This window comes from Sabethes cyaneus, chromosome 3, assembly GCF_943734655.1.
Source record: "Sabethes cyaneus chromosome 3, idSabCyanKW18_F2, whole genome shotgun sequence".
NCBI lineage: Eukaryota > Metazoa > Arthropoda > Insecta > Diptera > Culicidae > Sabethes > Sabethes cyaneus.
In genome coordinates, this window is record NC_071355.1 from 12,925,700 (window position 1) to 12,952,226 (window position 26,527).

The 26,527-nt window shown below is 36.8% G+C and overlaps 5 protein-coding genes across 5 annotated transcripts; 4 read left to right on the plus strand and 1 right to left on the minus strand.

Annotated features, from left to right (window-relative positions):
- Positions 1 to 332: 332 nt before the first annotated feature.
- On the plus strand, positions 333 to 769 carry LOC128739279 (uncharacterized). The gene is made up of 2 exons (XM_053834758.1): positions 333 to 416; positions 473 to 769. Exons 1-2 carry the CDS (start codon positions 333 to 335, stop codon positions 767 to 769), a joined length of 381 nt encoding a protein of 126 aa, XP_053690733.1.
- Positions 770 to 8,204: 7,435 nt separating this feature from the next.
- LOC128739280 (uncharacterized) lies at positions 8,205 to 8,640 on the plus strand. The gene is made up of 2 exons (XM_053834759.1): positions 8,205 to 8,288; positions 8,344 to 8,640. The coding sequence occupies exons 1-2, from the start codon at positions 8,205 to 8,207 to the stop codon at positions 8,638 to 8,640; spliced, it is 381 nt and encodes a 126-aa protein (XP_053690734.1).
- A 3,594-nt stretch (positions 8,641 to 12,234) lies between these two features.
- On the plus strand, positions 12,235 to 12,670 carry LOC128739281 (uncharacterized). The gene is made up of 2 exons (XM_053834760.1): positions 12,235 to 12,318; positions 12,374 to 12,670. Exons 1-2 carry the CDS (start codon positions 12,235 to 12,237, stop codon positions 12,668 to 12,670), a joined length of 381 nt encoding a protein of 126 aa, XP_053690735.1.
- A 5,514-nt stretch (positions 12,671 to 18,184) lies between these two features.
- LOC128739282 (uncharacterized) lies at positions 18,185 to 18,620 on the minus strand. The gene is made up of 2 exons (XM_053834761.1): positions 18,537 to 18,620; positions 18,185 to 18,481 (listed from the first exon to the last, which is right to left on the minus strand). The coding sequence occupies exons 1-2, from the start codon at positions 18,618 to 18,620 to the stop codon at positions 18,185 to 18,187; spliced, it is 381 nt and encodes a 126-aa protein (XP_053690736.1).
- A 7,046-nt stretch (positions 18,621 to 25,666) lies between these two features.
- Positions 25,667 to 26,326, plus strand: LOC128739284 (uncharacterized). The gene is made up of 3 exons (XM_053834762.1): positions 25,667 to 25,741; positions 25,819 to 25,974; positions 26,030 to 26,326. Exons 1-3 carry the CDS (start codon positions 25,667 to 25,669, stop codon positions 26,324 to 26,326), a joined length of 528 nt encoding a protein of 175 aa, XP_053690737.1.
- Positions 26,327 to 26,527: the final 201 nt, after the last annotated feature.

The window sequence follows — 26,527 nt, forward strand, 5'->3', positions numbered from 1 at the left end:
ATGTTCTAGAATGGTCCAATGACATGCAAGAAATGTGTACGGTTTCATTCTATAAAAATAACCGCGCTTGTAATTCGTCGTCAGTTGTTCAAACCCATTCAGCTATAGTCAGTGGAAGATGCTTTTGCTTTGGCTGCTGGTGAGCTGTGCTTTACAGCATATGTGGCTTGGCAAGATCGGAACTAACGGAGCGGTAGGTTTAAAATCCCCCTTGATTGAAGCTTAGCTTTTCATTTTCATTTTCCACCGTGAAATGTTAGATGTACGAAGTCACCATCATTTCTTATGAACCAGATTCAAACTGCGACAAAACGTCAGTCCTTTCAAAAAGCATGCGTGTTACCCGTAAAGGCCGGAATAACTACGCCATATCTGGTGATTTCGAAACACTCCAGAATTGGGGAAACGAAAATACGGTTAGTTTTCAAGTGAAGAATAGAAACACCAAGCTGGACAAAGCTTTCTATTTTAGATTCACTACCAGCTAGTAAACTCTCGCGGAATGCTGCTCTACCGTGGAAGTAAACCGTTTTGCGAGGCGTTTAATTGGCAACAACCGATTGTTATGAAGGCACGTGAGCATTCGACCATTCCACCGGGTAATTATTGTCCGCTGCCGAAGGGTAATTATGAGGTCGTCGATTTCCGGGTTCAAGAAGATGAGCTGCCATTGGTAGCGGTTAAGGATACATACACTGTGCAGATAAAAATGACGGCACCCGATGGGCACATGGTGTTCTCTTATAAGTTGCAGTTTTCCATATCCTAAGACAGATGGAATTTCTACTCCGTAAAATGAATATTCTTTAGTATGCTCAGTGAAGGAGGATTAGAGAAGGACGGGAACAGGGGCGGGGATTGAGTAGACTAACATTGTGTAGTTTTCTGATTAATTTCAATGATTAAAAAATCAATTTATAGAAAACGAGAACAAAATTAAGAAATCGTATTTAGTGAGTGAAGAAGTCTTCTTGCGTTTTGCCAAACAGCTTCTGGACATCCATCGTATGTGCAGTCTAGTCTAGCCTTATTTTACCTATATCTGAATGTTGTTTTTTCTAAAATTTGTCAAATTCCCGAAAATTATAAAAACACGAATTTTGCGCCAACTCGACCACTTGCTGGCATGACCCTCTCAGAATTCAATTTGTATGTGTAAATGTTCATATGAATAAGCAACTTTGCATATTTAGTTTTTCGAAAATTGGTCCAGACTAACTTTTGGAAAGAGCTCAATTTTTCCCCTTTTTCTCATAAAAAATATAACTCAAAAATTATTGGACCTTCAAAAACTGATCTATGGGTGACTTCTAGAAAATATCCTGAATTAAAAAAAAAATATTGAAAAAATAAAAAATAAAACTAAATTTCTACAATAAAAAAAAGCATTTTAAAAACCTCAAATCGATTTGCCAAAATACGCTGTCTCACGAATTGATGATAATTATGGGGCCTACAAGTCTCTCCTACATTACAAGATGTACGTATTTAAGAGAAAAGGGTTTTCTGCCAAATTTCTTTTCAAGTCTATAGGTACTGTAAGAAAATAGATAATTGTATCTGTATATGATATCAATGCGAAATTAAAAGTTTGTTGCTGTGAATTTGTAATTATTTTGATTATAATAAATAAAATTTAAAATCAAATTGGGCAATTGGATTTAAAATCGAATTTGAAATTGGACTAGAAATTAGGATTGACGTAGGAAGTTGAATTAGACTTGAATTGGGACTAATTGGAACTTGTACTCGATACTAGACACGAAATTTTACTTGAAATTACAATTGGCATTTTTCATCTTATTCTCTCACAAATTTTACCACTTTTCTAATCTGTTTTTTTCTTCTTTTTCAGTTCCGTTCCTACACTTTTTGTTTCGTTTTTTTCCTTCTCTGTACCGTTTTGTTGGTTTTTGGTCCTACTTTCCTTCGGTTTTCCTCTTTTCTTCTGTCCAGGTGGTTCATGTTTTTTGTTCCATTTTTCTTCGTTTTCTATCCGATTTTACCTAATTTTCGTGCTGTTCTTTCTAACGTTCTTCACTCATTTTGGTGGAAGTTTTTGGCTACCTTCTTTCTCATTTCATTTGGTATGAAATGGAGAAGGCAAATGAGGAAGCGTCCAACATAGCTTCAGCCATCCCAAGCCCCTACCTGGCGCCTCCCCGTGGCCTTACCCGGTAATGCTCTATTTAGTAGCCAAGCTAGGAGGTGCGATGATGGGTGGTTCCCGGTTGCCTGATATCAAAACTGCGGGTTTGGATGACGGGTGAGCCACACGACCTTGTTAGTAGGTAAGCTTAACATAAGTTGATTTAATAATTTGTCTCGTTTTAGCTCATGAAGCAAGCATTTCCTACTGTACAGTACTAGGGCCGAGGAAAGTTTAAATAACGGTCATGGATACAAAAAAAAATAATGGAAGCACTCATGTAAACTCAAATGATGCAACTCTATTCCATTCGAAAGACTGCTGGTGAGATTGTTCTATTTTTGTCCATATATCTTCATATAATGTATATTCATATAACACATATTCTATGACATTGCCATATACCATCATTACGGTAAGGGGGAAGGAGCATCAGGGTATTGAATGAATGGAAGAGTGGATGAGGGATGTGGTAACCAGCCCAAGTCATATAAGGTCGGAGAGGATTTTGACGCGCCCTTCTGGCACACAAATAATCACGCAAGATAAATTTGCATGGCGAAGTTATGTATCTAAAAACCGGAAGTCTATGCTGGAAGGAGTGTCTTATATTCCCGTGGAATCATGTAAGCGACATTGTTTATAGATCCACCCGACCCCATTTGGTCTTTCACGAACAGCATTGACATGAAACTAGCAGCTTTCAGTAATTCGCTAGCAGTAGATAAATTCGATTCTGCAGTAATTATAGTTGCATACAGGTTTCCCCTTGAGGTGATGGTAGCTACCCGCATACATACACACCTTCTTTCTCATTTTACTTTCCGTAAAATGAAGGAGAATAAGAAGACGAATTTCTTCCGTTTTATCATTTTCTTTAATTCGTTTTTCCTGTTTTTCTCTCTGTTTCATCTGTATCATATTTCTCCTTTTGTATCCAGCTTAATCTTGTTTTCCATTTTCCTCCATCTGTTTTCTTCTTTTCTGCGTTTTCTCCTTTTTCTCTCTATTTCTGCTGTTTACTCTTCATTTCCTGTCCCATTTTTTACCCCTTTTCTACGTCCTGATTTTGCTCTGTTCCGGTTTTTTCTTTTTATTCGTTTTTAGGCTCCTATTTCCTCTCTTCTTGTTTCACTTTTTGTATTTTCTGTCCCTTTTCGACTTATTTTCTTCGTTTTACTTGTTTTTCTGTTCTCGTTTATCCTTTACTCCTGTATATTCTTGTTCTCTCTTCCACCTTTTTCAATTCTGTTTTTTTCCTTTTCTGTCCAATTAGTTTTAATATTCTTGGTTTTCTTTATTTTTTTCTGTCTCATTTTCTGTCTTCTACTACTTTTTTGTCCTTTCTACTTTTACGTCCCATTTAACTTCTTTTTCTTCTTTTCCCTGTTAATTTCTCTTGTTCTCTGTATTCCCTTTTTTGTCTCGTTTTCCCTTGTCTTTTTCTTTTCGTTTTTTCTCTGTTTCCATTTTCTGTATTCCTTTTTATTCTTCATTTCGCCCCTTTTTTTTGAATTTCCTCTTTTCTTCCGTTTTTCCTGTCTCATTTTTTTCATTTTGCTTTTCTTTTTCCGGTTTTTGTCTCTTCTCGCTATTCAAATTCTTCTCTATCCCGCTTTTTCGTTTTCGTTCTACTTTTTCGCTTATGCTCTGCTCTTCGTCCTTCTCTGTCGCATTTCTTTTCTTGTTAGATTTATCCCTTTTTTTCTTTTCCAATTTTATCTTTTTATTGTGGCATTTCTTTTTTTGTCTCTTTTATGCCGTTTTTCCTATCTCGTTTTTTTCCATTTTCCATTCCGTTTCAACTTTTTACGATTTTCTCCGATCCCGGTTTTTGTCTCTTTTCGCTATTTAAATCCTATTCTATCCTGCTCTTTCGTTCTCTTTCTGCTTTCCCATTTATGCCCTGCTTTTCGCTCTTCTCTGTCACATTTCGTTTTTTGTTCGTTTTGACCGGTATGTTTTCCATTTTCGGTTAGGCCTTTACCAATATTTTATAAAAATAATTTTTTATTCGACCCGAAACAATATGCGTTTTTAGCATTTTTACTTAAAGTTTAAATGTGAGAAGCAAATCCATTTTTGCTTTTTAGATAGACTTTGTTATTTTCCTTGCAAAAACCTGCGAAAAGAGAGACAAAAATGAAAAAGTTTTCTCTTGGCGATTTTTAGAAATTCCATTTCTGGTTCGCGTTAGAAGTGTTAACTCCACTCGTACACTCATTTTTTGGTTGTTTAGGCTGTAGAGCCTATAGGCAATTGATTTTCTAAAAAATTTAACGTATATCCTGCAAATAATTTTTTTGCCGCCCGATTTTTCAAGCAAAGGTTGACAAAAACTTTAAAAATAATTTGCAATGGCTTTATGTTTTCTTCATTTTTCTCTGTTTTGTCCCGTTTTTTCTTTTTTGATGTTCTCGTTTCATTTTGTTTTCTAATTTTTTACTGTTTTCTGCCCAGCTTATCCTCATTCTCGTTACCCGTTCTCTTTATGTTAGGCCATTACAGATATTTCATAAAGTTTTTGTCCTTCCAGTGTTGGGTCACTGAAGGGGGGAGGGCGAAAAAAAACAAAGAAATTTTTTTAATTGAGTAAAAAAAATATTGATTTTAGGCATTTTTACTTAAAGTTTAAACGTGAAAACCAAATCTATTCTTGCTTTTAATATATACGTTATTATTTCCATGCAAAAATCCATGCATGCCTTGATAAAGAATACATATTATTCGAAACGTTGGTAGAAGAGAAAAACACCGTTTTTTCTGCTTATTTACTGCGACTGCGAAGCCGAAAAAGTTTCCATCATGCAAAAATCTACGAAAAAAGACAAAAACGAAAGAAAAATTTTTCGGTCGATTTTCGGAAATTCCATTGTTCGAATTTCCATTCCTGTACTTCTCAACTCGTACACTCATTTTTCGAGTTTTTCAGGCCGAAGAACCCACAGACAATTGATTTTATGAATAAAAATTAACTCATATCCTACAAATTATTTTTTGCCCCTCGATTTTTCAAGCCAATTTCTAAGGGTGACAAAATCTTTCAGAATTATTTGCAATGGCCTTATTACTATCTATTCTCTAATTTTCTCTTCCGTTCTTCATCATTTACACTATAGTGTCCTTGTTTTTTGCCTACTACTCTTTTTCTTTCCAGTGTTTTTTATTTTTCAATTTTGTCTTTTTTTTCTGTCATGTTTTTGCTCTCTTTTATCTTTTTTTCATGCCCGATTTGATTCTTTTTCCCTCGCATTTTTCCTCTTTTTCTATCCATTTTGTTCAGTTTTTGTAACGTTTTCCTTTCGGCTTTTTTCGTTTTTTCTCCTTTTGTCTCATTTTTCCTTCATTTCCTTCATACTACTACTACTACTACTACTACTACTACTACTACTACTACTACTACTACTACTACTACTACTACTACTACTACTACTACTACTACTACTACTACTACTACTACTACTACTACTACTACTACTACTACTACTACTACTACTACTACTACTACTACTACTACTACTACTACTACTACTACTACTACTACTACTACTACTACTACTACTACTACTACTACTACTACTACTACTACTACTACTACTACTACTACTACTACTACTACTACTACTACTACTACTACTACTACTACTACTACTACTACTACTACTACTACTACTACTACTACTACTACTACTACTACTACTACTACTACTACTACTACTACTACTACTACTACTACTACTACTACTACTACTACTACTACTACTACTACTACTACTACTACTACTACTACTACTACTACTACTACTACTACTACTACTACTACTACTACTACTACTACTACTACTACTACTACTACTACTACTACTACTACTACTACTACTACTACTACTACTACTACTACTACTACTACTACTACTACTACTACTACTACTACTACTACTACTACTACTACTACTACTACTACTACTACTACTACTACTACTACTACTACTACTACTACTACTACTACTACTACTACTACTACTACTACTACTACTACTACTACTACTACTACTACTACTACTACTACTACTACTACTACTACTACTACTACTACTACTACTACTACCTCTACTACTACTACTACTACTACTACTACTACTACTACTACTTTTGGAGAGCAACGAGCAACAGTCCCTTTAGATCCATCGGTAGTCCATCTGTGAATATGCTAAAATTTGCTAACATTTTATAGAGAAACTAATTTTAATTCAAAAAATTTCTACGTGATAGAACAGAACTTTTCTTTGGAGTTTCCACTATCACTTAGCCTTAAACTTGAGTTGCAAATGGCAATGAATTGACTATCAATTGGATTTTAGATTAAACTTAAAGTTGAACTTAAAATTAAAGAAATTTAAAATTGGATATGAATTGGATTTAAATTATTCGGATTATTCGGGTATTCGGAAAGGGACTTAAAACTAAAATTGGATTTGAAATCGGTGTTGAAATTGGGCATGAAATTAGAATTGCACTTGAAATAGAGTTTAAATTAGGCTTCAAACTTAACTTAAAACTTAATTTATATATAAATGGACTTGAAATTGATCTAGAAACAGGCACTATTTTTATGCAAATAATTTACTTATGAACTTATCAGTGATGCCATACTTCGCTGAGGAAAAATCCGTGCTTTTATAATCTGTTTTTATCACCGAAAAAAGGATTACAAGTTCGTTTTAAAAATATGCATGAAAAAAGTTCATTTTTTATTGCGTACGTTAGTTTTTTATTTGGAGGAAATTACCGCAAGCTAGCGTCTAGTTCTGCGTTCCCCACAAACCATTCCATTTCCTACAAATTATTATTTTAATTACGCATATGGCAAAACATGTGTCAAGCATTACATGTTCCCAATTTCAGAATGTTTCAATTTGTAACTAAAATATGCGGTGCGCAGAATTAGGCACACTCACGGTAATACTTTTTAGAATCAATTCTGTTCTCATTGGCATTCGTCCTAAATTACTTTCGATTTTCATTCTTAATCTTTCGTCATCTGCCTTGTTCGTTCTCGTTTTTCTGTCTTTCATCTTTCGTTTGGTGGTTTCGTCTTTTTGTCATCTCGTTGTTGTTATTTTGACGTCCGTTTCAGATCAGCAAACTTTCGCTTTCGCATTGATATTACTGACTGAAAATAAAGTTACCCTGTTTTTCAGTAAGGAAGCGTTAGAAAATTTTTTCTTTTTTATTAAATATGTGCAACTTGCAATGTGTGGAAGATTTGTAAGCCACATAATGATCTATCTCAAGAATTTTTTTATTGATTTCTGAGATGGCCGTTTTTGGTTAATAAAATGCTTTTTTCTCACTCTCCGCATTTTGGCGGAATTTGGGAAGCTGTACTCAAGTCGTCTAAATTACTCTTTCGTTGTATCATGGGCAAATGCTCATTCTAAATGACCAACTTCAAACAGTCATCTTCTAAATTATGGCGGTCTGTCTTAAATTTTCATCTACCCGGCTCGTTTTCCGGCTCTACAGGAATATTTTCCAGTTTTAACTCTCGACAAACTTCTCGTTGCCATAAATGAATCCGATTTGACCAGACTCGAGCTTAGTTCATTTTCATGATTGCTGGAGATTTCAGGTAAATCAACAACATATGACATGGCAACACAGGTACCGTAAGCTACATCTGATATTTTGTATCAGTAATTGAGAGTATTCTATATTATAGAATGGTCCAATGACATGCAAGAAAAGTGTTAGGTTTCATTCTATAAAAATAACCTCGCTTGTAATCCGCCATCAGTCGTTCAAACCCATCCAGATATAGTCAGTGGAAGATGCTTTTGCTTTGGCTGTTGGTGAGCTGTATTTTACAGCATATGTGGCTTGAAAAGGTTGGAGCTAAAGAAGCGGTAGGTTTAAAATTACCCTTTAACTGCTATGATTCAAGCTTAGCCTTTCATTTGCATTTTCCACCATGAAATATTAGATGTACGAAGTCAATATCATTTCTTATGAGCCAGATCCAAACTGCGACGACAAGTTAATCATTTCAAAAAGCATGCGTGTTACCCGTAAAGGCCGTAACAACTATGCCATATCTGGTGAGTTCGAAACATTCCAGAATTGGGGAAACGAAAATACGGTTAGTTTATAAATATTGAATAGAAACACCAAGCTGGACAAACATTCAATTTTAGATGCACTACCAGCTAACAAACTCCCACGGAATGCTGCTCTACCGCGGAAGTAAACCGTTTTGTGAAGCGTTCAATTGGCAACATCCGGTTGTTATGAAGATGCGCGAGTACTCGACCATGCCACCGGGTAATTATTGTCCACTGCCGAAGGGTAATTATGAGATCGTCGATTTCCGGGTTCAAGAAGATGATCTGCCATTGGTAGCGATTAAGGATACATACACTGTGCAAATAAAAATGACCGCAGCCGACGGACACATGGTGTTTGCTTATAAGGTGCAGTTTTCTATTTCCTAAGACATATTGGATTGTTCGGACAATAAAACTGCATTCGTCGCTCATGGTTTACCGAAAGGCTTTATTCATATCTATTATCCGACCGCAAAGCCTTCATTACAGTAAACTCCGTACGCTCTAAAATAATGGAGATATCGTCCGGTGTACCTCAAGGCAGTGTGCTTGGACCTCTCATCTTTGCACAGTGGTTCAAAAGGCGAAATACGTGATCGTGTGATATTGCGCCGAAACGTGAAGCTTTTCGCATGTAGTGTCTTTAGGAACATTTCTTGGTATAATAAGCCTCTTCTTGTGAGAGAAATATTTGGGTGATTGATTTTCTTAGAAGTGAGATACGAAATTTATTTTCTCATATATTCGAGATACAGGTGTGGTACTTTCGGCAAAGTTGTTGTAAATATTAATACAAACAACTTTGTCAAAAACACCATACTTGTATCTCTTCATGGAAATTATCTATTAAGCGTTATTCGTGGACAAACTCTTTAAAACAGTTTTTAAACCCTGACTTATTCTGGTCAATTTTGACGTGTTCATAGTGTTCTAGAAAGTTGTTTATCTTGCTAAAATCAACGTTTCTGTAGAACATTATTATATGTTATTTTTCAAAATTTCGGAGATTTTGAGCTTTTTTGGTGAAAAATAGTACTTCTTTGAGCTTAAATATTTCCCAAGGTGGCAAATGGTGGCAGATCAAACAACTCCTACCTAAAAGTACAACAAAAACCCTGTAAAAGCAAGAGTCAATTGACTGTATCCGTTTGTATCCTCAATAGTTATATTTGTTTTAAAAATCCATCTCAGTCATGTTTACAGAACAATTAAACTGTACTTCGGATGCAATAAGCGCCATTTTGTTTACGTTGACAATCTCTTTCTAACAAGTTAAGTTACCAGCAATTTTTCGCCTATTTTCGAGTCGAAAATGAATGTAGACTTAAAATTATCTGACGCAATTAATAAGAGGAAAGCTTCCAAATAACTTACCTATGCCTATTTTGTTCAATTCCTTCGATTGATGTCTTTTCAAAAGAACACACTCTGGCTGGTACCGAATGGCCGAAACACAAATGGTCGAATCCCGAATGGCCGAAATCCAAATGGCCGAATTTCAACAACAGTCACAAAAGGCCGAGTCATGAAAGACCGAATTTTCTCGGAATGACTAAGTAAGCAGTACGTCATATATAGTTAATTATGTTAAATAAAGGTGTAGGTGAAACGACTCATCATCAAATGTTGTTTTGAAAAAATGCGGAAGGAGAGACCAATGCAAAATTGACCAAAATAGACTTAAGTTAGTTATTTGGAAGCTTTTCTCTTATTAATTGCGTCCATTTTAAGTTTACATTCATTTTCGAATCAGAAATAGGCGAAAAAAATGTTGTTACCTTAACTTGTTAGAAAGCGATTGTCAACGTAAACAAAATGGCGTTTATTGCATCCGAAGTACAGTTTAATTGTTCTGTAAACATGACTGAGATGGATTTTTAAAACAACTATAACTTTTGAGGATACAAACGGATACAGTCAATTGACACTTGCTTTTACAGGGTTTTTGTTGTACTTTTAGGTACGAGTTGTTTGATCTGCCACCATTTGCCACCTTGGGAAATATTTAAGCTCTAAGAAGTACTATTTTTCACCAAAAAAGCTCAAAATCTCCGAAACTTTAGAAAAATAACATATAATAATGTTCTACAGAAACGTTGGTTTTAGCAAGATAAACAACTTTCTAGAACACTATGAACACGTCAAAATTGACCAGAATAAGTCAGGGTTTAAAAACTGTGTTAAAGGGTTTGTCCACGAATAACGCTTAATAGATAATTTCCATGAAGAGATACAAGTATGGTGTTTTTGACAAAGTTGTTTGTATTATTATTTACAACAACTTTGCCCAAAGTACCACACTTGTATCTCGAATATATGAGAAAATAAATTTCGTATCTCACTTCTAAGGGAATCAATCACCCAAAGATTTCTCTCACAAGAAGGGGCTTATTATACCAAGAAATGTTCTTAAAGACACTACATGCGAAAAACTTCACGTTTTGGCGCAATATCACACGATCACGTATTTCGCTGTTTGAACCACTGTGCTTTATAATTTACAACAATGACCTGGTTGAGCTGCTTTCATCATCTAAACTGTCTTTTGCCGACGATCTAAAAAATTTTTGAGTGATTACTACTTCTGCCGATTGTGTTGCTCTACGTCTGCTAGCAGATATTAATCATTTGCTAGTTTGGTGCAGTGATAACGGCATGCGTGTTAACAGCAAAAAATGTAAATTTTTTTCATACAGTCGCTGTAGCACATAAAGTTACATATATAAAATATCACAAGCTACTGGAAATACGTTGCCGAAAGGTTTTTGTGGACACATTGAAATCGAATGTCTCTTGAAATCGTCCGCTTACACTAACCATAGGGTCATTGTTACCGTAAACAGTGTTTCTAGGAGGTTGTTGTAACCATCGTCTCGGTCTTAGAATACGTTGTGGTGCGTAGATATGTAGTTGACCAAGCAGTGCGGAACTGTCAATCTCGGATCGTTAAATGTTCCGTCGGTCTTCAAGTGTTTCGATGACAATCAATGCACACCGGTCTTCATAAGCAGGCAAGTCTTGCGGGTGCGTCCATGGAAGATTACGTAGAGCGTATCGAACAAACTTATGCTGCACTGATTCGATTCGGGAAATCCACACTTCTTCATAAGGCAACCATACAATTGACGCGAATTCGAGAATGATCTTACCAATGAGCAGTACAATGGGCGAAAATGTGTTTAGTAATAGAATGCGAGGCTTAAATTGCTTACTAAGTAAACTATCTGTACGGCGCAGTCGAAGATGGTGAACAAATAAATAATAAATAATTATCTATCTTCAGCAAAAATTTCATCGATTTTTGAGATGGTCTATTTCGGCAAATCGATGTTTAGTTATTAAAATTTTTTTTCACTCTCCGCATTTTGGCGGAATCTGGGAAGCGGAAATCACATCGTCTAAACTGCTAAATGGACTAAATTTTCATTTTCCCTGCTCGTTTTCTAATTCAGCAGAATATTTTCCAGCTTTGACTTCCGATAAACTGCTCGTTGCCTTAATTGAATCCAATTTGACCAGTCTGAAGCTTAGCCCATTCTCATGATTGCTGGAGATTTCAAATAAATCAGCAACATATGACATGGCAACATCGCCACCGGTACCGTAAGCTACATGAGAAATTTTGTATCAGTAATTGAGAGTATTCCATGTTCTAGAATGGTCCAATGACATGCAAGAAATGTGTTCGGTTTCATTCTATAAAAATAACCGCGCTCGTAACTCGCCGTCAGTCTTTCAAACCTATTCAACTATAGTCAGTGGAAGATGTTGTTGCTTTGGCTGTTGGTGAGCTGTACTTTACAGCATATGTGGCTTGAAGAGGCCGGAGCTGATGGAGCCGTAAGTTTAGAATCATCCTTTAATTGCTAGCTTAGTCTTTCATTTCAATTTTTCACCGTGAAACGTTAGTTGTACGAAGTCATTATCGATTCTTATGAACCAGATCCGAACACCGACAGAAGGTTACACGTTTCAAAAAGCATGCGTGTTACCCGTAAAGGCCGTAACAATTATGCTATATCTGGTGAGTTCGAAACATTCCAAAATTGGGGAAACGAAAATACGGTTAGTTTACAAGTATTGAATAGAAACATCAAACGGGACAAACATTCTATTTTAGGTTCACTACCAGATAACAAACTCCCACGGAATGCTGCTCTACCGTGGACAGAAACCGTTTTGTGCAGCGTTTAATTGGCAACATCCGATTGTTATGAAAATACGAAAGTACTCGACCATACCACCGGGTAATTATTGTCCGCTGGCGAAGGGTAATTATGAGTTGGTCGATTTCCGGCTTCAAGAAGAAGATCTGCCATTGGTGGCGGTAAAGGATACTTACACTGTGCAGATAAAAATGACGGGACCAGAAGAGCACTTGGTGCTGGCTTATAAGGTGCAGCTTTCTATTTCCTAAGACATATTGGATTGTTCGGACAATAAAACAGAAAGTCGTCAGTATGTCAGTATGCAACGTGGTTAATGGAGAAAGACTTCTTCGGCATTTATCTCTTTTTCTCTGTTGTTGAAATTCACCCTCGATTTATTAGCATTATTCGCTGTTTTTAATATTTATAAACAAGCTATTACTATGGCATTGCTTTTTTGACTCGTTTTTATGGTTTATTGTTAGTTTAAGATCTTCATTCAGACTGATTTTTGTGACATTTGGCAAGTTTATTATGCATTGTAGACACGTCAACCATATTTCAATTGTTTTTTTTTGCGTTATATGCGTGCGTCTACCCTATCATCTGACACTCGTCCCGCTGGGACTTCTATTGAATTTCGGTTTGCCAAGTGATTGCTATTCCTTTATACTGTATATTTATATAATAGAAAGGCAAGAAGTTTTTGGCATACATCTCACATCTTCGGTGTTCGCTAGTTAGATAAATCTCGTAATATTTAAAAAAATAAAATAAAATAATTTTGCCGTCGAATGCAATAGATTTCATCTGATAATCTATGTATATCTACGAGCGTGAGTAAGTTCGTATGTTTGTATGTTTGTATGTTCCATCATAACCCCGGAACGCCTTGACCGTTCTCCACCAAACTTGGCACACATATTCCTTAATATAAGAGAATCAGCACTGGGAGGTTGCAAAATGTGTGATGCGCCATAGTTCCGGAACTTCTGGACTGTTCTTCATTAAACGTCGTTTGTCAAACACATATCTTTTCGCATAAATAAATTAGCGTAGGGGGAGTTGACAAAAGAGGGAGCTGGTCTCTTACAAGGGCAGAGAAAGGATCAAATGGGTAAAGGGGTGCGTTCCTCGTGCATTTGGAACGATAACAGTTGTACAAGTTGCTGGATTTTTGAAAGGGAGTATAGGGTGGCCATTAACAAAGGGGAGGTTCAAAAACGAATGTTGGACCGCCCAAGTGCGATTCCGGGTGAATAGCCAGTTATCTGGTGGACGACGGAAATCCTTGAGCGGACAGTACTCGTGACGAAGACCGTACGGTATTATACTGAATGTGGACGATTTCACTCGACAAAATAAAAAAAATGTGTGTTCGAGAATTTATTGTTAACTGGTTTTAGCTCTTGATTCTGAGCTTTCTTAGTACTTTTAGCGTTACAACATTTTCGTTTGCATATAATTTAACATTTTCAAGATAGACGTTATTGAGTAAGTATCAAATAGGTAAGTATAATTCAACGGTAAGTAACGTAAGTATAATTATTTCAGGATTGTAATATTTAATATAATTTTGCAAGTAGAAATTTGTTTAATACAGTGGTTTACCGATTTTATCTACCCATCCGAAAATTTTAGGTAGATATATTTGGAAAGTAGACAAATTTGGGGAAAAATAAATTGCTCCAAAACAATTAAAATGAACAAAAAATATTGTTATTATTAATCATTTTTTCAATTATGAAATATTTCAGCGTAATTTTATGCATAGGCCTCATTTTATTCATATCAACCATTAGCCATAATGCATGTCAACTCAACAATATTATGAAAAGAGACATATCGAAATTCAAAATTGCTCCGATTTTATTCAGATTTTGTGTACTTATTCCTTTGCAGTAAATTTTACATCCGTATTTTTATTTGGTACTTAGGGTTCTCTTATCTGAGTCAATGTGGTCCCAAAAGTTAGGGATCATTCAATAATGACGTCTACTGCTTATGGGGGGGAGGGGGTGTCAATTTTGTGACAGGTTGTGACAGAGGGGGGGAGGGGGTCTAGGCAAATGTGACATCCGCCGAAGAAAATTTATTATCAGAAAAAGGCTACAAAAACTCATCGATTTATTTCGATTTTCGAATTTATCTTACTTCAGAAGATCGCAAGAGGACCCGACATCGTCGAAACAAATAAATAAAGCTGATTCTCTCCTATCTTCTCTTCACTCAAAAAGCAACTTGTTTCATTTGTTGAACAGAATCTTTCAAGCAAGCTTCAATTGGTGCTGGTAATTATTTCAGCTGACGGCGCCGAAAGTCGGGCACGATTTACCTATGTTACAACCTATGTTAATTATACCATGCGTTACATTAAAGGGTATATGTAAATCATTTTCAGTTCATTTGCAATCAAAGTTTCTAGCCTTTTACTAAATATTTGATAGATAAGTACAAAATAAACTTTAAAAGCTATCGTCACGATGTAGTGAAACCTGCAGATTGAAGCTGTTTTAAAGCGGAGCGGTGCTCTTCAATTGAAACCAAAACTTCATTTCTTCATTGATTTGTGGCGATTTGCAATTGAAAGTTGTTAGAGCCTTTGTTCACAGTTCATAAATCGTGTCCATAAAAATGTTTTTTACTAATAAAATTACATACAGCAATTCGGTAAAAAAATCAGTAAAAGTCTACTCGCTGGGTGGAGAAAGTTAGCAAAACGTGGAATCTTTTTATAATTTCGTTAAAAAGATAACTTTGAGATCAGTTTATCCGGAAAAATTTAGAAATTAATTTTTTTTTTTTTGAGAAAATACGCGACTGTTATTTTCTATGGTTTTTTAATCTTACACTACTTCTTAAAAGATTAAGCTATTTTTATAAAACACTTTTTACTTTTAACACGCTTTTTATTTCTATTTTAGGTTTGTGTGACGTCCAAAGGGGGGGGGGGGGGGGGGGGTTGAGTTTTGTGACACAATCGGATAGAGGGGAGAGGTGGGGTCTAAAAAAGCAGAAATTTATCGGACGTCATTTTTGAATCGTCCCCTACCATTTTCCCACCTTTCTTTCTTTAAAAATTCATAACTTTTGATCCATTGAACCGATTGAAATGACGTTAATACCAAATGGAAAGTATTTATAAGAGCTTTTCAGAAAAAATATTGGACTGAAGCTCAACCTTTTTTTTTAATTTTTGCAAAAACATTGAACACATTCATTTTTTATGTTTCCATGCTGTGTTGACCAAAGAAACTCTAAGTTTTCGTAAAGTGTCGAGAATACAATGGAGACGCATGATTTTTGTTTTTACTTGTAATAAAAGGGATTTTTGACAAAGAAATACGCCTCTAAAATAAAAAGCTATGCGAGTCCATTGCATGAACGCATCTTTATTTCTTAAAAAAAAGCAAAAGCTGAAAATGTCACAGGTCTGTTTTTTGATATCGTATGTAAACAACTAGCTTGCCATTGAAAGTATAATGAAAAAATGAAAAACGAATATATTAAATGTTTTAAGTAATTTTAAGAGGCTCCTACAAAAAATGTTTTTGCAATCATAAAAAACTTCGAACGTCAGTTTATTGTTTTTTTTTCTGAAAAGCTCATTAAAATACCTTTTATTTGGTAATAAAATTATTAAAATCGGTTCAATGGTTCAAAAGATTAGAATTTTTAAGGAAAGAAAGGTGATAACCATAGTTCCTAGCGGAGACGGGGTGTGTCTGTTAGAAAACGGTATAGAAAAATCTCACAAAGGATTATTATGAAATGTTAAAAATATGCGTTACAAAATAAATGGAAGTTACTTTTAGTATTTGACTTCAGCATTATTATACCCATTCTGTGTATAATTGCCATATAACAAACTATAAAATACAAAGAAATATTCTCTGTTATGCATAAATGCATGAAATCTTCTATATTTTTATGCCGCATGGTTGAAATGACCATTTAAAAAAAAGGTAGATAAAACCGGGTCTAAATGGTAGACGAAATCGGGGGTACCTAAAATCGGGTGTAGATTAAACCAGGTGTAGATATAATCGGAATACCACTGTATTTTGTTTTCAAAATATCGCTTAACCAGCCCCTTCGCTGTGCGTACCTCGACGACACGTACATGTTGATTTGCACCGGGAAATACTGCCACTATGCGACCGAGGTTCCATGATAGTGGTGGCAAGTTTTCTTGCTTTAGTAGGACCAGGGATCCCAATTTCACCTCATCACGGACGACTTGCCACTTAGAGCGTTGATGAAGTTCATTAGTATATTCGCGCGACCAGCGCTTCCAAAAGTCTTGGATGCCACGCGTCATTTCCTGGAAACGTTTGAGCCTGTTAGTGTGCTGTTCGGTGTAATCGGGTTTAGGGATGGAATACAGCGGTTCCCCAACCAAAAAGTGCCCTGGAGTTAAACTCAAAAGATCTTGAGGATGGTTCGACAGAGGATACAGTGGGCGGGAGTGCAATATGCGTTCAATTTGAGCAACCGCTGTAGACATTTCTTCAAGAGTAAAGGCTCTACTTCCCAGGATTCGTCGAAGATGGTATTTGAAGGATTTGACCCCAGCCTCCCATAATCCACCGTGGTGGGGAGACCTCGGAGGTATGAAATGGGAAGATATTCCTTCCTCCAGACAATAGTTATTCCATTTATCGGTGTCGAACTGATCGATGTATTGGCGACGAAGTTGCTCCAGTTCTCGATCTGCACCGACAAATGCCGTAGAGTTATCGCAATAGAGATTAATTAATCGACCGCGGCGCGACGAATCGTTTTACCGCATTTATGCACGCGACGGACGAAAAATCACTCACGATTTCCAAATAGATCGTCAAACAATGCGCGACAACTCTCGTTCTTCCACTTTCAATTATCTTCAACCGGTCCATTATCAACCAGAGTTACCCAACAGCATGGAAGCTGGCGTCTATTACTCCTATACATAAAACTGGATATCGGCACAATGTGGAAAACTACAGAGGCATTTCAGTTCTGAGATGTTTGTCAAATGTGTTTGAAAAGATAATGCATCACTCCTTTTGTACCGCTACCAAGTGGAGTGCCTCAGGGCAGTATATTGGGCCCATTAATTTTTATTCTGTTTGTAAATGACATTTGTGATTGCTTGAAATCGGAAAAGTTACTGTTCGCAGATGATCTCAAGATATTTCGGACAATCAAATCGGTTCATGATTTCATTTCGCCTATCTCTTTCCACCGGAAGATTTCCAGTAGCTTCCAGGAAATGGGCATTTTTATTTCCGGGTCACAAAAAGGGCAGAGCTGGTTGTCATTAAACCAATTTTTTCGCATTGCCAACAAGCCATTGCAGACGAGCAACATGGTTTTATCCCTAAGCGGTCCTGCGTACGGACCGCTTTATTGGACGATCCTAAACAGATGCGGTATATACAGACCTGTCCGTTGCCTTCGACAAGGTTAATCACCGCATTGCAGTCGCTAAATTGGATCGGTGCGGTTTTTGTGGCAATCTGTTAAGCTGGCTAGATTCTTACTTAACTGGACGAACCCTGAGCGTAAAAATTGGTGACGAGATCTTTGATTCGTTCCCCGCTACTTTCGGGATTGCGCAAGGCAGTCATCTGGGTCCACTAGTGTTTGTTCTATATTTCAACGACATAATCCGCTCACTAAGCAGGGAAAAGGAGGAATACAAAATAAAAGGACAAAGGTCGAAGAAGACTTTCTCCATCAAGCACGTTGCTGTACATACTGACGACTGCAGTTTTATTGTCCGAACAATTCAATATGTCTTAGGAAATAGAAAACTGCACCTTATAAGCCTGCATCATGTGCCCGTCGGGTGCCGTCATTTTTACGTGTGCAGTGTAAGTATCCTTTACCGCAACCAATGGCAGATCTTCTTCTTGAAGCCGGAGATCGACGACCACATAATTACCCTTCGGCATCGGACAATAATTACCCGGTGGAATGGTAGTTGACGCGCGCATCTTCATAACAATCGGATGCTGCCAATTAAACGCTTCACAAAACGGTTTACTTCCACGGTAGAGCAGCATTCCGTGGGAGTTTGTTAGCTGGTAGTGCATCTAAAATATAATGTTTGTCCCGCTTGATGTTTCTATTCTATACTTGTAAACTAACCGTATTTTCGTTTCCCCAATTCTGGAATGTTTCGAACTCACCAGATATGGCATAGTTGTTACGGCCTTTACGGGTAACACGCATGCTTTTTGAAACGATTGACCTTCTGTCGGTGTTCGGATCTGGTTCAAAAGAATTGATAGTGACTTCGTACAACTAACATTTCACGGTGAAAAATGCAAAAGAAAGGCTAAGCTTGAATCATGGCAGTTAAAGGGTAATTTTAAACCTACCGCTCCTTTAGCTCCGGCCTTTTCAAGCCACATATGCTGTAAAGTACAGCTCACCAACAGCCGAAGCAAAAGCATCTTTCACTGACTATACCTGAATGGGTTTGAACGACTTACTACAAGCGCGGTTATTTTTATAGAATGAAACCGAACACATTTCTTGCATGTCATTGGACCATTCTAGAACATGGAATACTCTCAATTCTCGATACACAATTTCTCATGTAGCTTACGGTACTCGTGTTGCTATGTCATATGTTGCTGATTTATCCAAAATCTCCAGTAATCATTAGAATGGGTTAAGCTTGAGACTGATCAAATTGGATTCAATTATGGCGACGAGCGGTTTGTCGAGAGTTAAAGCTGGAAAATATTTCTGTTGAGCCGGAAAACGAGCCGGGCAGATGAAAATTTAGGACAGACCGCCTTAATTTAGATGATGACTGTTTAAAGTTGGTCCATTTCGAATGAGCATTTGCCCATGATACAACGGAAGAGCAATTTAGACGACTTGAATACGGCTTCCCAAATTCTACCAAAATGCGGAGAGTGAAAAAAAAGCATTTTAATAACCGAAAACGACTACCCTGAACTCCTGTACCAGATACCATGGAATGTACCTTGTTGTTGGCTTCGGAATCCACCGTTATTGGCCATTCCACAGAACAATTTATAGTGTAAATAATTGTTCTACTGTTTATTTACGTTCCTTCAACGTTGTTTGTAATGTGTTCTATTTTACTCTGTCTAGAAATGTGTTTAGTAATAGAATGCGATGCTTAAATTAGTTACCATGACCGCTCCTAATTCTGCGCATTTTTCTTTATATAAGTATTTTTTAACACTGTGCATAACTATGATCATTGCACAATTATTCACAAACGGGCCATAATAATTGAGAGCGGAAAAATTTAACGTGAAACTGAAAGTACTTTATATGGCAGAAAACATCGTCGTTAGCACTAACGCTAAGATTGTCCTTCTAGAAAATTAACAAATTTATGATCGAAATTCTTTGCAATGATCAAATTACCCAGCATAATTAGAAAGAATAATTAGTTTTAGTCATGTTTTAGACAAAAAGAGCGACTGCATGCGTTGCTTTCCTTAGAAAACTGCGATGCAATAATGCGCAGATTCAGGCACAGATTTTTTATTCATGTTCCAAATTCTACGCAGTAATGTATCCTACAAAGAAATTGCGAAAGAAGACGCAACCTCACCCAAATAGCTGAGGTATAGAGGCATAAAAATTCAAGTAGAATATTTAACTTGCATTGATTGGCATCCTGTGCTGTGTCTCGGGGTCCGAACCTACGAGAGCCAATTCATGAAACCATGTCTTCTAGTTTTTTAACCTCATGGGGCTGTCAGAGAGTGGGGAAGTGGTTTCTATATGAAAACACAACTTTTAGTATTAGTCTAAAGTGTAATGTTCAGTATGCAGAAAACCCGAATAAGAGATGAAAACGACACAACATCTCTGGTAACAATTCTAAGTTTTATTACGTTCCTCTGGTGGTTTTCATGACCAATTTCATAAAACCGCTAATTAAACTATGATCTCCACCAGAACTTTCTAATGACCGCTATATAACTGTTCAGAAGGTTTTTATAACCTCTCTAGGAATCAGGCTATAAGTCTAAGTAGTCGTAAAACACTCTGCAGAAAGCAGCAATAAAACCGATCATGTTTTTTGCTGCTTGACATCTACCGCCAAAATTTAATCAAGCTTTTCGCTACATAGCTGTAAATCATACAGCTTACTCTGGCAAAAAGCTTTGCTAACTTGAAGACATCCGTGAGCAGAAAAGTTAAAGTTTCACTTTCAGATCATCCTGATCGATCTGCTTTATAGCGAGCAGTGTTGAAAAATTCATAGCAGCGAAAAATTCAATGAGATTTCAACCTTGATCACAAGTTGAACCAAATTCAGCTGTCAGGATTTTGCCTAATTCTTCCACAGCTGGCATTTCATACAACGAACCAGAGAGCAAAAGAGAATCGACCGTCAGAGAAAACATCAGCAGCGAAAAATGCAGCATACATTCATGAATTAAGGTGGCACTAACATATTGGCGGAATTTACATTTTTCCTTCGCAGGAATCGACATTTTCTTAACTAGAAAGTAACAAGCCTAATAAGAATTAGATAAACATGTAATTTAAATGTGCGGTTTAGTTTAACTTTATGATTTATTTAGAGAATGCCTATGCTATTCAACAGAGAATTTGTACGTATATGTGCAGAGCTCCGGGTAGCAGTTGAAGCAAACCAGAATGTGTTTAAGTGGGAAAAAATATGAGTGAGTTTTGTGCTTCTTGCTATAAAAACAGAAAAACTCACGCGTGATTTTTTTTCTGCATAGGATCACACTGGCATGCTTCACAGTTGATTTTAATTTTTGATGAGTTTTGAGATTTTGAGTTTTTACCATCACTGATATATTCCATAGTATAAGTAATAAATTTTCGGCAGTCTCTGTTGGTTTGCAGCATATGCGCATTAAATTTTATCGTGCATATTGATATGATAGGTGGATAAAACCAACGCGCCATCGAAATTTTGCAATTTTTGAAAACTAGTTTTAAACAAAATTAATATTTCGCCGAAAACCGCCGATCACAAGAAGCAAACAATTTGAATTGCGGCGATCAACTCAATGGAACAAAATTAATATACTCAGTTAGTCAATCTCAATTTCTAGCAAAATCATTTCAGTTGCTTTCTGTGACAGGAAACCGTTTGATAATAGTTTTCATTCTGCAAAACACTTTGCTTTGATGAATTTTTGTTTGAAAGCTAAAACTGATACTAGAATATGGTAACATGGCCTCGCATAAAAAATGATTTTGGTGTTGAACTCTAATATTCTTCATAATAGCAGCAATAAATCTGTTGAGTCAGGCTGTTACCGTTTTAATAGCTCTTCAAAACTAACAGATTTATTGCGGTTTGAAAAGCAACCGTAAAAAGATCCATTTTGATTGGTGGTCATATTGTATTACTGTGCCACACTTATGGCAAGTTTATAAAAGACGTGATGCAGCCAACTGGTTTTATCGTGGTGACACAAGCAACCACAATAAATTTGCTTTATTAACTGTTTTACTATGGTCCTTTTGGTATTGCGTAATACCACAATATAACCAGAGGTAAAGGTTAATACCGCAATAAAACCATTATATGTAAAATTCAAGTAAGACCAAGTGGTTTTAGAATTGTTATTTGGGATGCTTGGTCTTGATCTGGAACCGCGGTAAAACGATGAAAAATGTAACATAGTATAATATGGACTCAGGAAAGAGCGAAAAAAGTGTCAGGAAAAGATAAAAAAGAGACAATGAAAAAGAGGTTAAACGGGATATAACGGGATGGCACAAAAAACGGGAAAATAGAACAGAAAAAACAAAATAAAATTGTCGAAAACAGAATAAACGTGATGAAAAGATGTAGGAAAGGAGACGAAAAAAGATAGAAAACCTCAAAAATTTAAAACGGAGAAACGGAAAAGAGAAGAGAAACGACGAAAAATAAGAAAGAAAATCGAATGCAAAACATGAGTAAAAACAGGACTAAAAATAGAACGAAATGGGATTGAAAACGAAGAAAAACGAGAGAAAAATGGAAGGAAAGTGAGAGCAATAACCAAGATAACAGTAGAGGAGAGGTGAAAAATCGAACAAAAAGGGCAAAAACGAAACCGAAAAAGGGTAAAACGCGTGAGAGAATAAGACGAGACATTTTAAGTACAAAGAAGTCTTATATCCTAGTGGTGAGAACAGCCTGGAGCTGGTTAGCTTAAACAACAGAAAGAACTAGGCATCGTTGAAATTGCTTATAAGCAGGACACTACCCGAGCAAATACCAGCCCATGAAGATAGGTATGCATGCGTGATATGACACTGAAACACCAGCGCATCCTCTGAACGAATGTGGCCCGTTAATGCGATGCAGAGTTCCGAAGGTCGGCGTGTATTTTTGTGATAAGTAGTAACTGGTGTGTCATCCTTCGATTACTTCGTTTTTTTCGGGTCAAGTCAAAACATTCTTCTGAAAGGTCGGGTGCCCCAACTTTTCTTTAAATATGTCTGAGCACGCTAGTAGCCATAAGCACGTTCTTTTTCGTTGTAATTCTTATTTTCAACCCGTAAATTTGGCACTTTCGATACTGGAAAGCCGTTCATAGTTTAATTTCACAATTACAATTTTCATTGCAATCGGCATTAATAATTGGGAATGTCGTGAAAATTACCATAACAAGTAATTTTTATGATTGTGATGAATCACAATTACTGTTCTATTCTTTTTGTACATTATCATTAGAAAATATAATTGATTTTCTTCATGAAGTATTAATTCATAGGAGCATTTATTGCCAATCGTTGAACTAGTTTGCCTCCGAAAAGGGCAACCAGCGAAGAAGAAAAAAAAAGGCAACCAGCTAATCATGGATTTTTTGGTGTGCTTTCAGCGTATAAAGACATAAACAGCATGGCAGGAGTATTTATTGTTACTTTTTGGGTGCGCAGAATTAGGAGCAAACATGCGCAGAATTAGGAACATGGGCAATAAAGTGCGCAGAATTAAGCACCGTGGATAAGTTTACAAAACGAAAAATGTACTCGATTGTTGATCGATTAATAATTCCCATATTTTTTACCAGATATTATAGACCGTACCACTTCACGTTGCTGCTATCCACGTTGTTAATTTAAATCTAGTATACTTAGAATAGCGGAAGAATCATAAAAATGTTTTAACTGCGCAGAATACGGTACGTTCACGGTACTAAGTAAAGAATCTGTACGACGTAGTCGAAGATGGTGAACAAATAAATAACAAATAATTATCTATCTTCAGAAAAAATTTCATCGATTTCTGAGATGGTCTATTTCGGGAAATCGATGTTTAGTTATTTTTTTTTCACTCTCCGCATTTTGGCGGAATCTGGGAAGCAGAAATCACATCGTCTAAACTGCTCTTCCATCGTGTCATGGGCAAACGCTCATTTGAAATAGACTATTTTCATCTTCCCTGCTCGTTTTCCAAATCAGTAAAACATTTTCCATAATTGAATCCAATTTGACCTGTCTCAAGCTTAGCCCATTCTCATGATTGGTGGAGATTTCAGATAAATCAGAAACATATGACATGGCAACACAGGTACCGTAAGCTACATCAGAAATTTTATACCGGGAATTGAGAGTATTCTATGTTCTAGAATGGTCCATTGACATGCAAGAAATGTGTTCGGTTTCATTCCACAAAAATAACCGCGCATGGAATTCGCCATCAGTCGTTCAAACCCATTCAGCTATAGTCAGTGGAATATGTTTTTGCTTTGGCTGTTGGTGAGCTGTACTTTACAACATATGTGGCTTAAAGAGGCCGGAGCTGACGGAGCGGTAGGTTTAAAATCACCCTTTAACAACTATGATTCAAGCTTAGCCTTTCATTTGCATATTCCACCGTAAAATGTCAGCTGTACGAAGTCATTATTAATTCTTATGAACCAGATCCAAACTACGACAGAAGATTAGCCATTGTAAAAAGCATGCGTGTTACCCGTAAGAGTCGTAACAACTATGTTATATCCGGCGAGTTCGGGAATTCCGGAATTCGGGAAACGAAAATACGGTTAGTTTCCAAATACTGAATAGAAACACCAACCTGGACAAAACTTTCTATTGTAGGTTCACTACCAGATAACCAACTCCCACGGAATGCTGCTCTACCGTGGACAGAAACCGTTATGTGAAGCGTTCAATTGGCAACATCCGATTGTGGTGAAGATGCGCGAGTACTCGACCATTCCACCGGGTAATTATTGTCCGATGCCGAAGGGTAAATATGAGATCGTCAATTTCAAAGTTCAAGAAGAAGATCTACCATTGGTAGCGCTAAAGGATACTTACACTCTGCAAGTTAGAATGACGGCACCCGACGGACGCATGTGGTTTGCTTTCAAGGTTACATTTTCTATTGCCTAAGACATCTGGGATTATTTGGATAATAAATCTAAAAGTTGCTCAGCAACGTGGTTAATGAAGATACACTTCTTCGACACTTTTTCTTTTATTTTAAGTTCCTATTTTTCTCTGTTGTTGATTCTGTTTTGGCACATTTTTGTCGTTTAATTGATTATTTTTGATTCCGTTGAACATTCAAGTTCTTTTAATTGTTGTCATCCTGTATTTCACCCTTATTTTAATGTTTTTAAACTCTTACTCCAATCATGATGAGTTGTATCTATCGTTTTTGATATTGATAAACATGCTATCAGCTTTTTCAACTTATTGCTCAGATTTTAGCACTGTTTTTTTACTCCTATTTTACTGTATAGACTCCTACACAAGTGCACCTGGAGGTCACCAAATCATCACCAAAATTTGTTCGCTGACTTCAACGCTGTATATGATACCGTCGAGCGAAAAGAGCTATGGAAAAACATGAACGATAAGGGCTTCCCCAGCAAGCGGATCAAACTGATGCAATCTACGATGGATGGTATACATCCAGTACTGTGTTTGGATTTCAGTTGAATTGTTAAAATTATTCAAATCACACACAGGGCTTCGTCATCAAGGTGTTGGTCTCTAATGTTTGCTGTTCAACGGGAAGGACCTACGAGTGTTCGGAGTTTGGAGGCTTCCGGGAGAAAAATTCTGGCCGTAATAGATCTTCACGATTGCAACAGAGGGAATGGGCAATTTATTTAAGTGAGAAAGTTAGAAACATGAGGCATTGCAGCATACGTGCTATAATCTGTGTCAAAATTGTTGTATCAGCAATTGAGTTTATGATCTAATGACATGTGTTCGGTTTCATGTCATAAAAATAACGGCAGCCAGAACTCGTAGTCAGTCGTTCAAACCCATTCAGCTACCAGTGGAAGATGGTTTTGCTTTGGTTGCTGATGAGCTTTGCTTTGCAGCACATTTGGCTGGAAAAAACCGGAACTAACGCTGCGGTAGGTGTGAAATAGTCCTTCCGTTCCTATAACTCAAACCTTGGTTTTCTTTTCCAATTTCCACCGTCGAATGTTAGTTTTACGAAGTCACTATAGATTCTTTCGAACTAGATCCGAACTACGACCGAACGTCATTCGTTATGAAGAGCGTCCGTGTTGCCCGTAAAGGCCGTAACGACTTTGTCATATCCGGTGAGTACGCACTACTCCGGAATTACGGAAACGAAAATACGGTTAGTTTCTTAGTACTAAATAGAATTATCAAGCTGGACTAACTTTTCATTTTAGTTTTACTATGAGTTAAAAAACTCCCGCGGAATGTCCCTGATCCGAGGAAGTAAACCGTTTTGCGAGGCACTTAATTCGAAACAAGCGATTGTTAGGAAGCTGCGCGAGTACTCGACCATGCCACCGGGTAATTGTTGTCCGCTGCCGAAGGGTAAATATGAGATCGTCAATTTCCGGGTTCAAGAACGAGACCTGCCATTGGTAGCGGTAAAGGATAGTTATACTGTGTATGGAAAAGTGGCGGCTCCTGACGGGCATATGATGCTGGCTTTTAAGGCGCAGTTTTCTATTTCCTAAGTCAGATTGAATTGCTCCGTAAAATGAATATGAATGGATGAATTTTCAGTATGCTCAGTGACGTTAAAGTTATGGGTTATGTATAAGGAGGGGGCGGGGCCGGTAGGTGTGAAATAAATGTTTCTACACTTGTATTCAAAGGTTCTCGTTACATTTTGTTCGCTATCCCCATCACAGATGTGTAAAAATATTCGGCTTCTT